At 39.7% G+C, this 13,825-nt stretch overlaps 1 protein-coding gene across 1 annotated transcript in view; it reads left to right on the forward strand.

Moving 5' to 3' along the window:
- Unc79 (unc-79 homolog, NALCN channel complex subunit) overlaps positions 1-13,825 on the forward strand; it is a 252,433-nt gene that overhangs the window by 167,109 nt on the left and 71,499 nt on the right. The window contains 4 exon segments of the mRNA XM_047541641.1: positions 735-784; positions 786-885; positions 1,465-2,670; positions 10,631-10,738. Of these exon segments, the coding sequence (XP_047397597.1) occupies positions 735-784; positions 786-885; positions 1,465-2,670; positions 10,631-10,738 (1,464 nt within the window).

Consider the following 13,825-nt stretch of genomic DNA (forward strand, 5'->3'; position numbering starts at 1 on the left):
GATCATAACACTTAAAGGTTCTTTGTGGGATTCATGAGATCCATAACAGTTACACATGGTCAGTGACTCAGAGAAGAGTCTTACTTTAATAGGAGGAAATGTTTTTTTTTTTTCCCTGTTTTCTTTTTCCTTTGTTTACTCTTTCAGTCCATAATCATTTGTGGAGCTTTGAGATAATAAGTGGCTTTTCTAAGCTTTTTCTGTGTGTTGTGTGTTTCATTACCAAATGTAGAGTACAGTATTTTGCATTCACAAAGTATAAGGTGCATGTACTGTTAGGCTGTGTCTATGCCAGTTCCCAAATCCCAGGAGGGCATATGTTTTTTGGAAGGAACAAGACCCACTTATGTTGGTTAATTTCCTTTTGCCAAATTAGACGTTCAGGCAAGTTCAAGCAGTGTCACAGATTCCTAGATAAGTTACTGGCATCTGTGTCATTTGGTTTTAAGTGCACTGGGAAAGTTTCTCTAGGAAGGCCTCTTTAAGAATATCGAGATGCCTCTCAAAAGTGCTGCCAATTGTCATTTAGAAAATGATGGGCAATCTTGTAAACAGTTGCTTTGTTCAACATATGCATAGTTGATATCTGGATGAAATATCAACCCATAGCTAGACTTGGCTGGTACAGAAACCACCCAGACTGTTCCAGAATGCTTTCACTGAAATGCTGTGTAGACACAGCCTAAGAGAGAATAACCTCTTAAGTGTAATTTTGACTTTCTCTCCCCAATTAGAAGAAGATAGTGTTTTTGATGAATCTGATATTCATGATACACCTACTGGACCCCTGCAATAAAGAGTCTCAAACTTTTTTTGCAAGATTGAAAAGGATAGGCGGCAGCAAAATGGTGAAATATCAGCCGGTTGAGATGAATGTTCAGAGAAGTATGAATTTTTTCTCTTAGTAATTTATGCAGAAATGTTGTACTCTACTGTTTGTTTGGGGTGAAATCTTACTTTTATTATGTTACTACATATTTTGATACTGTTGATTTATATATATATGTATGCACAAACAGTATATATATATACACATTTATATATATACGTGAATTGACAGATACATCATTAATGTCATTATCATCTTCAAGGGCCATTGCTTGATTTGATTTGTTGCAAAATGTTTGCTTCTCTTCCACACAATTTGAATACAGTTTCCTAGATCTGCCTCAGCCAAAAAAATGATCCCTTCTCCTGTGCACAAATGAATAGAGCTGAGGAATTATCCCAGAGCTTGATTTTGGGAATCAGATTTTAAACTATCATTTTGGTTTCTTTCATTCCAAAGTTTTCCCATTTTTCAAATTAGAATAAACCTTAAAAAACCATGGCCAGTAAGTCAGTTTTCCCTTCTGGTGGAGCTGGGATTGTGATTATGATTTCTGCCAATAGTATGCCCAAATATGAGGGGAAAATGGTGACATCTCCAAGTAAAATAGTACTAGCTTTTTCTGTTTTAATCAGGTGAAATAGAACTGGCCGAATACAGAGAAACGGGTGCATTACAAGACAGCATTCTGCACTGTGTGAGAGAAGAAAGCATTCAGAAAAAAAAGCTGCGCTCTTTAAAACAAAAGTCTCTTGATATAGGGAACGCAGACTCCCTCTTGTTTACATTAGATGAGCATCGCCGGAAGTCCTGCATAGATCGGTGTGACGTAGATAAGCCCCCTGCCCAGGCTGCGCACATTGCCCAGAGACAAAACGACCACGGGCATTCGAGGCAGAATTCTGCTACAAGGCCCGACAGTATGGAAATCTCCGAGAACCCAACTGTGGAAGGTTTTCAGGAGCCCCGAAGGCCTGTGATACCGGAAGTTAGGTTAAACTGCATGGAGACCTTCGAGGTGAAAGTGGACTCTCCAGTAAAGCCTGCTCCCAAAGAGGATTTAGATCTGATAGATTTGTCTTCTGATTCAACTTCAGGACCTGAAAAACACTCTACCCTCTCAACATCTGACAGTGACTCTCTTGTATTCGAGCCTCTTCCACCTCTCAGAATAGTGGAGAGCGATGAGGAAGAGGAGATGGTGAACCGGGGGCCTGATGCCAAGAGCGCCTCCTCTCCCCAGCGCGCCCGCCCCGCCTCCGTCCTCAGCCTGAGCACCACTCCTCTTGTGCAAGTCAGCGTGGAGGACTGTTCCAAAGACTTTTCTTCTAAGGACTCAGGACATAACCAGTCAGCAGGGAACAGGGACCCTGCTCTCCTAGCCCTGGAAGAACCTACAGACTCGGAAGAATTATCACAGGCAGAGGAGCTGCGAGAGTTTTCCTGCGGCAGCCCACTAACGCTTAAACAGAAACGAGACCTCCTTCAGAAGTCATTTGCTTTCCCCGAGATGTCAACGGATGATAACCCTGAACCCAGCACCGAGGAAGAGAGGCTTGGGCAGGTGCCAAGTTCAGGGCCCAAAACTGTGCTCCTTAAAGTTCCTGAAGATGCTGAGAATCCAACGGAAAGTGAGAAACCTGATACCAGTGCTGAATCCGATACAGAACAGAATCCTGAAAGGAAAATGGAAGAGGATGGAACCGAGGAATCAGAATTCAAGATTCAGATTGTCCCCAGACAGAGGAAACAGCGAAAGATTGCTGTTAGTGCTATCCAGAGAGAGTACCTTGACATCTCCTTCAACATTCTAGACAAATTGGGAGAACAGAAAGGTCCAGGTAAGCTCATCTCATCTTCTTCCAGCCTTCGCCTTCAAGTCTGTGTATCTTATTGGTAGAGTTTGGGCACTGAATGTGCATCACACTCAGGATCTTATCATGGCAGGGTGTGACCTAATCACTGCTTCAGGATCACTGGGAATTCTTCTTGCTTACCAGAATATGGTGGATTCAGAGGTGGTTCTACTGGCTCCATAAGTGTTTCTGTACTTGTTTTTGCTAAACTCTGCAGTCAGTTCTTAAGCACTGTTGGCAATAGAGGCGATGATTAACCTATGTAAGGATATTCCAAGTGAAGGTTCAGTCTTCCTCAAGCAGCCCTAGAGATTAAACTCCTTTTGCCTTCTTTTATTTTCCTGTTGGACTTCAGTGAGCTGTGATATAGTCCAAAGGACAAACAAATATGAAGGGCTAAAATAAAGCAGAGTGCCTGGAATGATTAAAAATTGATTTTAATCATTTTAATTTAATTCATCATGTGTGCTAACTAAATATCAGGAAACAGAAGTCACCAGCTAGAGTCTAGGTCCTAATTCACACCACATGATGGTGATGATGGCTCAACACAAGATTTCCTGATTTCTTGTGTTTTCTTGGAGTCATTGAAGATAACTTTTAAAAAGTGGCAAGCTGAGAGTACACCTCATTCCCAAACAGAGCCTTTTGTAGTATCACAGTGCTGATGGGAAGGCTGCTTCATTTCTTAGTTCAGCACTAAATAATGGTGATGATGAAACTCTTCAGAAAAATGGAATTGGCCCTCAATACTTACTTCAGTAATATTCATAGACTAGAGGACATTGAGAACTGGTAAAGATCCTGGACTGGTTCCTGATTTTTATACAAGAGGATCCTTAGGCTTAGGGTAGGTAGTGTACCTTGTCCCAGGTCACACTTCCAGACAGAAGCAGTGCCAGGCCCAGCCTCCTGAATTCAACCCTACTTTCCCCATTGTTCCACCTGAAAGCAACCTCTAAGAGAATGTGCTCAGGCTCTTTTATTTGTGCCAGGCATTGTTTAAAGGTTTCTAGCTGTTCTGTAGTTCATAGGATAGAGCTGTGTACCTCAAAGGTGCTCTGTGAAGTCTGTTGAATGACTGCTAGTGCATTTGGAAAGGGTCATTCTCCAGCCAGGCAGGGAGAGAAAAGATTCTGTTAATAATAAGAAATTCTAAGAACTTAAGAAGGTCTCAAGGGAAAGTGGGACATCTTTTTATTGTTTGGAGCTAGGAAAATTGCTGCACAATGGATGGAGGACAGTGCTGGCCTGGAAGCTGTGGAGGTCTATAGGGTAGGGATCCCAGAAGCTAACAGGGCTGAAAGACGAGGGCATATGACCAGTAGGTCATGTGTAGGTTGTAATATGTATGTTTGTGCATATGTTACCTTCTTTTTTCATCCTTATATATGATTCTTCCCCAGGCTAGCAGGGAGGAAATTGATTTTATATTCACTTACTTGATACCAGAACAAGAGAAAATTATCTGACAAGTACAATATGTTTTTGTAATGTGTACTATGCTATCATAAGGACAAACATACACATTTTCTTCCCTCCCCTCTGGGTAGTGGAAGGAGGCCAGGGTTTCTTGTCTTTCAGAAGGAGCACAGGTGGCCCCACGCTTGCTCCTGGGAATCCTCCTGCTCACAGCCTTGCTGTTCATGCCTCAAGCCCAGAACTGAGCTTACTGTGCACTTTCTCTGTGTTTCTGTCAGTTCCTGCAAGAAGTGCCAGGGTGCTGGGCCGTTTTTCATCTCCACGAGGCCTTGCACCCTTTCTCTTAACATTTCTCCCACTCTATCCCAGCTCCCTAAGCCCTTCCCTTGTGTCCTCAGAAATTCAGGATCCTTTAGGAGCAGACCGCCTTTATGTTCTCTCTCCTTTGTTCCCTTTGCCTTCTTAGTCTAATGGAAGCCTGACTCTCCCTGGGGACACTGCTTTCCTCACAACCTTTGTGTGGCTAGGCATTGAGTGTCTTCCTTGGCCATTCCTCCCTTGCTCTATGGGCCCCGCCCTGAACCTCCTATCATCCAACTGCTTGTAATGCTACATGAGTTGTAATGGCTACAGAGTTGCTAACCCTGCCTCTTCTCATTTGTTGACAGATATGTTTCCAGGCCCTCTTACTCTCTCCTGAACCATTCCTACCTTGGTTCTTGTTGATTTCAATATTGCCATAAATGCCTCTTCTGACATTCTGGTTTCTCAGTTCCTTGAATCAATCTTTTCTAGTGAATTTTGTTTTTTTAATTCTCCACCTTAGCTCAGCTACTTATTGCCATGGTCATTTTACAGGCAAATACCTGCAACTTTTCCATGATCTCATTTGTCTCCTATTCTCTGATTACCACTTCTTAATCCCTCCCCCAGCAATACCATGGACTGTACCATCTTTCCTGGCTTCTCCCCTACTTCATGTGGTATCTCCTTACCCTCCTTAAATTCAGGCCTCTCAGCATAACCCCTCCCTGCCTGTACCCTCTCTGGCTTTTGCTTTTTCAGATTTCCTTGGCTAGACACAACCCTTGTTAAGTCAAAGTCTCCACCTACTGATACCTGTACCTATTAGATCAGTGTGACCGGATCAAAACACATAATGTGGACTGTCTCATTTTAAATTCATGGCCATCAATCTCTACTAAATTGTTACGTTAATTATGCAGAGTGGCAGCTTTCATCGTGGCATCTTTGTGCATGCATAGAAACATAAGTTGATCAATTTCACTCCCCAAACCTTCCCTCTTTCCCTTCCCCTCCTTTTCCCTCCTAATTTCAAGGAGTCCTGTTTTCCTCCCTGTTTTTTTCCTTCTAGTTTCCATGTATGAGAGTAGACATACAGTATTTTTCTTTCTGAGTCTTACTTAATTTCACTCAAAATTATAGTCTCCAGTTCCATTTTTTCCCTGTGACTTATAGTTTCATTTTTTTATGGCTGAATGAAACTCCCTTGTGTGTGTGTGTGTGTGTGTGTGTGTGTGTATCATATTTTCTTTATCCAGGCATGAATACCTAGGCCGATTCCATAACTTGGCTATAGTGAATTGTGTTGTAAGAAACATGGGTATGCATGTATCTGTAAAATGTGCTGACTTTAATTCTTTTGGATAAATACTAAGGAGTGGTATAGCTAGATCATATAGTAGATCTATTTTTAGCTTTTGGAGGAAACTGTGCTGATTCCATATGTACTAATTTACATTCCCACCAACAGTGTTTAAGTATTACTTCCCCCCCCCCGCATTCTCCCCAGCATTAATTATTATTTGTATTCTTTGTGCTTATTTTTCTAACTGTGGTGAGATAGAATCTCTGTGTAGTTTTGTTTTCTTGTTTTTACATTTTGTTTTGTGGTGCTAGGGATCAAACCCAGGCATGCCAGGCAGGTGTGCTACCCTGAGCCACATCCCCAGGGCCTCAGTGTAGTTTTGAAATGTGTTTCCCCAACTACTAAAGTTGTTGAACGTTTTTTCATATACTTCTTGGCCATTGTACTTTTTAAAAAAAATATTTTTAAATTGTTGATGTACACAATGCTTTCATTTTATTTATGTATTTAAAAATTTTTTTTAGTTGTAAATGGACACATTATCTTTGTTTATTCATTTATTTTCATGTGGTGCTGAGGATCGAACCCTCACAGGTGTGAGGCAATTGCTGTACCACTGAGCTACAGGCCCAACCCTTCTTTGTTTATTTTTATGTGGTGCTGAGGACTGGACCCTGTGCCTAACACGTGCTAGGAAGGCACATTACCACTGAGCCACAACCCAGCCCTGCCACTGTACTTCTTTTGAGAAGTGTCTGTTCAGTTCGTTTGCCCATTTATTTACAGGGTTGCTTGTTTTTCTTATGTTCAGTTCTTTATATAATCTGGATATCAGTCCTTTGTCAGAGGAGTAGCTGATAAAGGTTTTCTTCCATTCTTTCAGTTATTTCTTCACTCTTTTCAGTGCAGAAGCTTTTTAATTGGGTGCCATCCTATTTATTTACTTATTTGTTTATTTTTCTCTTGTTTCCTGAGCTATAGGCATCTTATTCAGGAAGTCTTTGCCTGCACCTGTATGTTGAACTGTGTTCCCTGTTTTTCTTCTAACAGTTGCATAGTTTCAGTATTATATTTAGGTCTTTGATCCATTTTGAGTTTACTTGTATCCAGGGTCAGTAGGGTCCTTATGGCTGCCCAGCAAACATACTTTATTTTCCTGATTCACATTTCCATTCTCCCAAATGATTACTTCATAGCTACTTTTCTCTCGCGCTTTTCAATAACTGTTCCTGTTTGACGTCATCAGAAGGAATTTTCAGAGCCCCTCCCACCACTTTGCGTTTGCACTTAGCACCCTGACTTCCTATCTAAGATCACATTTCCTCACTGTTTCCTACATTCTGCTCAAGGATATAGCCACCCACTACCCCTGCCAAATTCTCTACTCTCTCCTCCTTCAGTTTTTTTTTTATTTCTAAGGGACTCTTGACTTTGGCATATAGACAAGATCTTAGATCTCTCTCTTTATTAAAAAAAAAAAGCTCTTGATCCCAATTCTCCTATTATCATTATCTTCAATTTTCTCCCATTGTGTTCTCTCTAAGAATCATTCCAGTGAAGTTTTTATTCGTACTCCATCACCAAAACTGCACTTGTCAAGGTCACCAAGGTCCTTCTCTCTAATCCCAGCTGTCAGCTCTTAGGTAGGTCTTAACTCTGACATGTGTATATTTGACATAGTTCCTCACTCTTATTTCATTTGGCTTGCAGGATCCTTACTCTCTTGGTTTTTTTCTTATTCAGTGGTCACTCCTTATCTCTTTTGGTTCATCCTTATCTCCCTAATGAGGAAGTGCACTGGGGTCTTTGCCCTTGGTCCTTTGCTTTGTGGACACTTACTTTCTTGGTGTTCTTATTGAGTCTTAGATTTTGCATATTGTCTATATACTGAGGTAACTATCAGTTACCTGTTGTTGGAAAAACACTATGTAACAAAAATTGGCAGCATGTGACAATAAGCATTTATTTAGTTTGAGACTCTTTTGGTCTTCTGGGGATTGGCTAAGCCAGGCTGGGCTGGGCCAGGCTCTGCTCCTCATGCCTGCAGACCTCCTCAGGCCACTGCGAAGCCTGGGAGTGTTCTCCTGGTGATCCAGAACCACAAGAGAGCACAAGCAGCTATGCAAGCACTTTTCAAACCGTTGGTCATGTTATACCTGCAAACAGTTTGTTAGCCAAAGCAAGCACATACAGACATAATCTTATTTCTTATAGCTCGGAGGCGACATATGCTCTGCCTCTTTAGTGGTAAGAACTTCAGAATCCCACAGCGAAAGATATGATTCAAGGATAATTGAAAAGCTGGAGCTGTATCTCTCAAATATTGTCTGAATGTACTCATTCTAAAAAATGATCCATTGTTCACCTGAAATTAAAATTTAGTTGAGCATCCTTTATTTTATCTTGCAACCTTTATCTGCCTTCAAAAACATCCAGAAGTTTTCACCTTCTTATATTTGCTACTGTGAGCTACCAATAGTTCTTACCGGGCTTACCTGCCATCGCCTCCTAATCGATCTCTTACCTTCTATTTACTGCCTTCATGTTCTCGCAACACAGCAGCCTGAGTGATCCCATAGAATTTGAGATTACACCATTCTTTGGCTTAAAACTTTCCAGAGGCCCTCCACCTCTTTCATAGTACAGTGCTGGGAATACCCTAGGTGATCCTCAACCTCGTGAGCACTGTCCCTGCGTGTGCCCGTCTCTCTCCATGGTTTCACTCTGCCTCTGTGGCCTCTTGCCTGTTATCGAACACTGTTCTCTCTGTTCCCACCTTCACCCTGGCTGTTTCTGCAACCTGGAGCTATCTGATGTTTGACTCGTATCCTGATGTCTTTTAATTCTTTGATCGAACATCAGTTTCCTAGTGTACCCTGCCCCAGATGACACCGCACTGTCCCACCCCTACCTGGCCTCTTGTTCTCTCTCTCTCTTACTTCGCTCCTGTACAAAGAATTGATCTTCTAACATACAATGATTAATTTACTTTCACACACATTAGTTATTGTCTGTCCCTCCCCACCAAAGTGAAAGCTGTGCAAAGCGGTGATTGTTGTCTGGTTTGTTTGCTAATTGTGTCCCAAGTGACTACGGGAGTGTTGGCAGGATCTGATGAGTGAAAGGAGAGCTTCCCATTTTCTGCACAACACTATGAAAATTGAATATAAATATGTTAAGTGAATAACTGTTCAAGTATTTGTCTTACACTGTATACAAATAATAGATTTTGTAAAGTGATTGAAGGCAGAAAAAATCTGAAGCATCTTGGTACACTGCTGATTGTTAATAACTGTCTTACAGTAATGACATTTCTGTAAGATTATAGATGCATCAAGAATTTTAATAAGCGTAATAAAAACTCCTAAAGTCTTACTACTTTTTCAAAAAATTCCCAGAAATTAAACATTTTCACTCCATGTTACTGGTGGCATTATTGTGTCCTAGCTGCTGCACGCACAGAACACAGGCAGATAAGGGTAAGAAAGGCAGTGATGCAGGCTTGTGACTTGTCGTTTAGGGAGGATACCCATGAGAAAAATAATATGCAGTCTTCCATATCTTGATGAGTAAAATAACTTAAAATTAATAATTATTTTGTGCTTTGTCAAGAGGGCTTGGGAAACTTTACAAGTCTTTTTTTTTTTAATCAAGAAGTTATTAATCTGGCAACGGTATCTACTCAGAAAAACCTCTAAGAATCAAAAATAGATGTTTCAAAATCAACACTCAAAAATTTTTCTCATAGTCCCTCAACTGGAATCTAGTTTACTTTTTTTCTGACAGTTGAGCAAATTTAATAAATAGCACACTTAAATTATATGTAAGTATATATGAATGTATGACGGATTGCTCTGTGTCAAGGGAAAACAGTTTATCCCATGCAGATGATGGGATGGAACATTTTTAAGCTTAAGAACTTGGAAGCATTTAGGGCAGATCCCCCTGATTAACAGCATAGTATATCCATGGAGCCCATCATGGTCACTCCACACCAGCTGAGAATGGCAAGAAGGTCTGTAAGGAATTTTAGGAGTTTTAAAGGATAATCTGTTGTTTAGAGTAATGTAAGACAACTTGTTTTCTAATATTGATATTAATAAGACAATAGTATATGCAGAAAATATTTCACCTTAGATATCAAATAGGAGATGAAAATGGCATAATCTGGTGATGCACACCTATAATCCTGGCTACTTTAGAGGCTGAGGAAGGAGGATCACAAGTTCAGGTCAACCTCAGTAATTTAGTGAGACCCTGTCTCAAAATAAAAAATATAATCTCTTTCTTGCTCAATAAATAAAATACACAATCTGAGTTAATAGTATTTATTCCATTTCAGATACAGTCCCTGCTCTTATATTACTTCTGGTTTACCAAAGGTCATGGACAAGTAAACAGAAAATTACATTATAGTATGTTAGGTTTGCAAAAAGTTGACAAGGTGCTGTGTAGTTACTCAAGAGGATCACCCGACCCAGGATTTGTTTGCATTTTGGAAAGAAGTGGGTTCTTAAAAGTATCCTTGGAGCTGGAATTCCTATGTAAATTGAAATATAAATGATGAGTAGGAAACTGCCAAAGGTAAGATAGGTATTAGATGAAAAGAAATTCAGTGTGGAAAGGTAAGTGCTTCATTTGAGGATGTGCATTATAAACATTCTGAGCTGTAACTTTGTAGCTGTGCTATCATGAATCTCTAAGAGACATCCTTAGATGCAGAAGGTAATGTAGAATCAGCTCCTATAGAGCGTGAAACCTATTTGGATGCATTTCCCTTAAGATAATTATTAGGGCCAGAAAGTACATAAAGGTTTGAGTAGGTATAGTAGACAAGAGTGAAAAAGATGGAAAAGGCTCTTGAACTTGCTTTTCATCAGTGTCCTGGGTTTTAAATTATATTTCCATTTGTAGATCCCTCCACTAAAGGACTTTCAACGTTGGAAATGCCACGAGAATCTTCATCTGCCCCTACATTAGAAGCAGATGTGCCAGAAACAAGTAGTCATTCCTCAATATCAAGTAAGATTCCCTTCCTCTTGTGTATTGTTTGGAACATGGGTCTACAGCACTGTTTCCAATTTTGCAGTCTTGTTTTCTCCCTTTAAAAAATGTTTTAGCTTCCTTGATGGCACTGTATTGTATGTTTTATGAGACCCTGAGATGTAGCATGACCCACTTTTGTCTTTATCTCAAGTGTTTGCTTAATCATGTGATTATTGATTGACCAAGAATCCTAATCTGTTAAAGAATAATTACTGAATTTCATCATTCAATAAAATAAAAATTACCTAGTACTAGCCTAAACATAAACATGGAACTGGTTATATGACATGTGAAAAATCACTGTCCATGGCAGAATTTTATATGGAACATGTTTATTTAGTTTGAATCACCTGCATCAGTGACAAAATTTTTATCTATGTGATCATAAAATACATATGCCATAGATCATGATCCTGGAGGCATGACTGAATCTAACCCTGAAAGTAAAGATGGCATGACATTTTATAAGATTCATAGGAGTCTAGTATTTTGAAACTGCCTTCTGTTGTTGGGTCCTAGATTTTGTCCCTGAGAAGCTTGAGTTCCAGTGAGGTTTTCACCAGGGGTCTATCTAACTTAGCAGAGTCAATTAAGACTTTCGCATGGGAAGTCCTTAACAAGAATCAGAGATACAACGGTGCAACTTCTGCGATCATTTGTCACACGTGCCAAAAAATTTTGTGTTCCATGTGGATGCTGCCTAAAGAGCTAATTTTCATTTTGGCCATCTTTTGAAATAAGAATGATCCTGAAAAGCCAGACAATGATTTTAATGTAAATGCTGGACTGGTAGTATGGAGCATCATCTTCTTCATCATTCATGCATTCATTCATTCGTTCATTCAGAAATTATTAAGAATCTGCTGGGTGCCATTGTGCGTGGCACTGAGGATCAAAAGTGAATAAATAAGATAACCCATGTTCTCAAGGAGTTTATAGTCATAATATTAATTATAGCTACCATTTATTTGACACTTAAGATGTGCCAGGCACTATGCTGAATGGTTCATACCCCTTGTTACCTGAACCAATCCTTCTATTAGCACTGGATCCCACTTTATAGATTGAGAAACTGAGGTTCAAAGAGGCTAAGTGACTTGCCAAAAGTCATTCAGCTACTAAATGAGAGAGAAAGGAATTGATGCAACATCTGTTAGACTTTAGAGCTTAGGTTCTTTTCAGTGTACCATACTGCCTTAGAGTGATTCCAAATCAACTGTAATAGGGATTATAGAAATTCCGAGACAGTTTCCAAGTGACACTTTGCCCTTTTGGTGGCAAAGGAGAACAACTAGTTCTAAATCTAATTGTTCTCCTTTCATCACAAATACCTGTTTGATAACATGATGGAAGGCCAATTTTTAAGTCCACCTACTAGAGTCATGAAAATGTGTTTTATTTTCCTAATTTATGTGAATCACTAATAAAAAGCTAATTAATACCAAGTAGGTATAATTTGAGACAGCAAGGATGATTATGTCATTGTGACTTCATTGCTGGTTAAATGTATCCAAAAGTAAATGTACCAAAGTCATGACTGAACATAGTCATGTGTATCATGATCCCAAAGTCATGACTGATTATAACCTTTTTGGATTAAACTAAGCATGTCATTCAATTTCCATCTTTCTCCTCCTTGCCATTAAAATCATGTGTGTTATAACTCTTGGTGGTGTGCTCTTGGAGGCATAATGCCAGGTATCTTACACATTAAAGGTTTTTTACTTTCAGCAATCCTGCTGTCTCTAAAAACTCCTCAGAGATGGGGTTGGCGCTCGGTGGTGGGGCACTTGCGTAGCCTGTGAGAGGCCCTGAGTTCCATCCCCAGCACCATAAAACAAATCAAAACTGAGAATTGGAGAAGTTATGCAGTCACTAGAGGTTTTAAATTCTTATTTGACTTAGTCTGTAAGATGCTTCTAATTTTTAAAGTTAAGTCTTTTAAAAGATTTCTGCTTTCAAAAAATTTTAAAGCTGTACTTATAAAGGGAATCATAAAATTGTAATTTTACAAATCAACAAAGTCAGATTTGTTTAATATTAGGTTGATTTGTCATTTCCCTGGATTCAATTAATATGGACTCCAAGACACAAGAAATTCCAACTCATGCTTCTTGCTCAATTTATCAGCTGATTATTTTGCAGCTAAACATGACCACCATAAATCAAATGCCATGCTAGCTAATTACATTAGAAATAATGTTATAATTGATTTCACCTCAACCCAAGTTGCTGCTTGGGTACTATGACTGTGAAACCTATGTGTAAGAGTCAAGGTTTTCCAGGGGCCATACATTCGTCTTGCTTCCTACTGTCCATTTCTAGGGCATGTAGTTCATAGTTTCGGTTTCTCCAATTGTCCTCATATGAGCATGAAAAAGCACAAGTTGTCAAATATTCAGTGTTTGAGGTCATGTAGGAAAGCCATGCGGATGATGCCATGTCCTTCACACTGGACTGGTGGTTAGGATGGGGGCACTGTGCCGTGGAGTTGGGGCAAAGGAAGCAGGCCACCTCTCACTCAGCAGTCTGCTGGCGGGGCGCTTTTTGTTGTTTTCTGGTTTGGAATTGCATGTAACTTGACATTTCACTGGTGGGATATTTGTCCATTCTTAATTGCAGGATAACAACTTTATCATTGTTTTCTAAAACAAAAATGTATGCTAGAATATATTTATAGAACATTATTTGATTCACATTTTCCAAACAATAAACAGAAACTCATACAGAGATTGGAAATAGCATTGACTTTAGGGTTGATATATTCTGGTTTTGAGGACCATCTTAGTTGCTAATTGGTTCCATTTGCTTCAATTTCTTTCTCTAAAAATTGGGGTTGATATGTGTCATACTACTCCAAAATGTATATATGCACACACATCACACACACACATACAGTCAGGGACCTCACAGGACACATGATGCAAACTGAAACTGTGCATGCACAAGCACCATTAAAGACAGTTGAGTTATAAATTCAAAGCACTATTGTCTGTCTTCAATCCTCTTTGGAATATAGCAGAGTGTGTAAGGGAAAAAAGTAAGTGAGAATAATCATAGTTC

The sequence above is a fragment of the Sciurus carolinensis genome, chromosome 2 (assembly GCF_902686445.1).
Source record: "Sciurus carolinensis chromosome 2, mSciCar1.2, whole genome shotgun sequence".
NCBI classification, from domain to species: domain Eukaryota; kingdom Metazoa; phylum Chordata; class Mammalia; order Rodentia; family Sciuridae; genus Sciurus; species Sciurus carolinensis.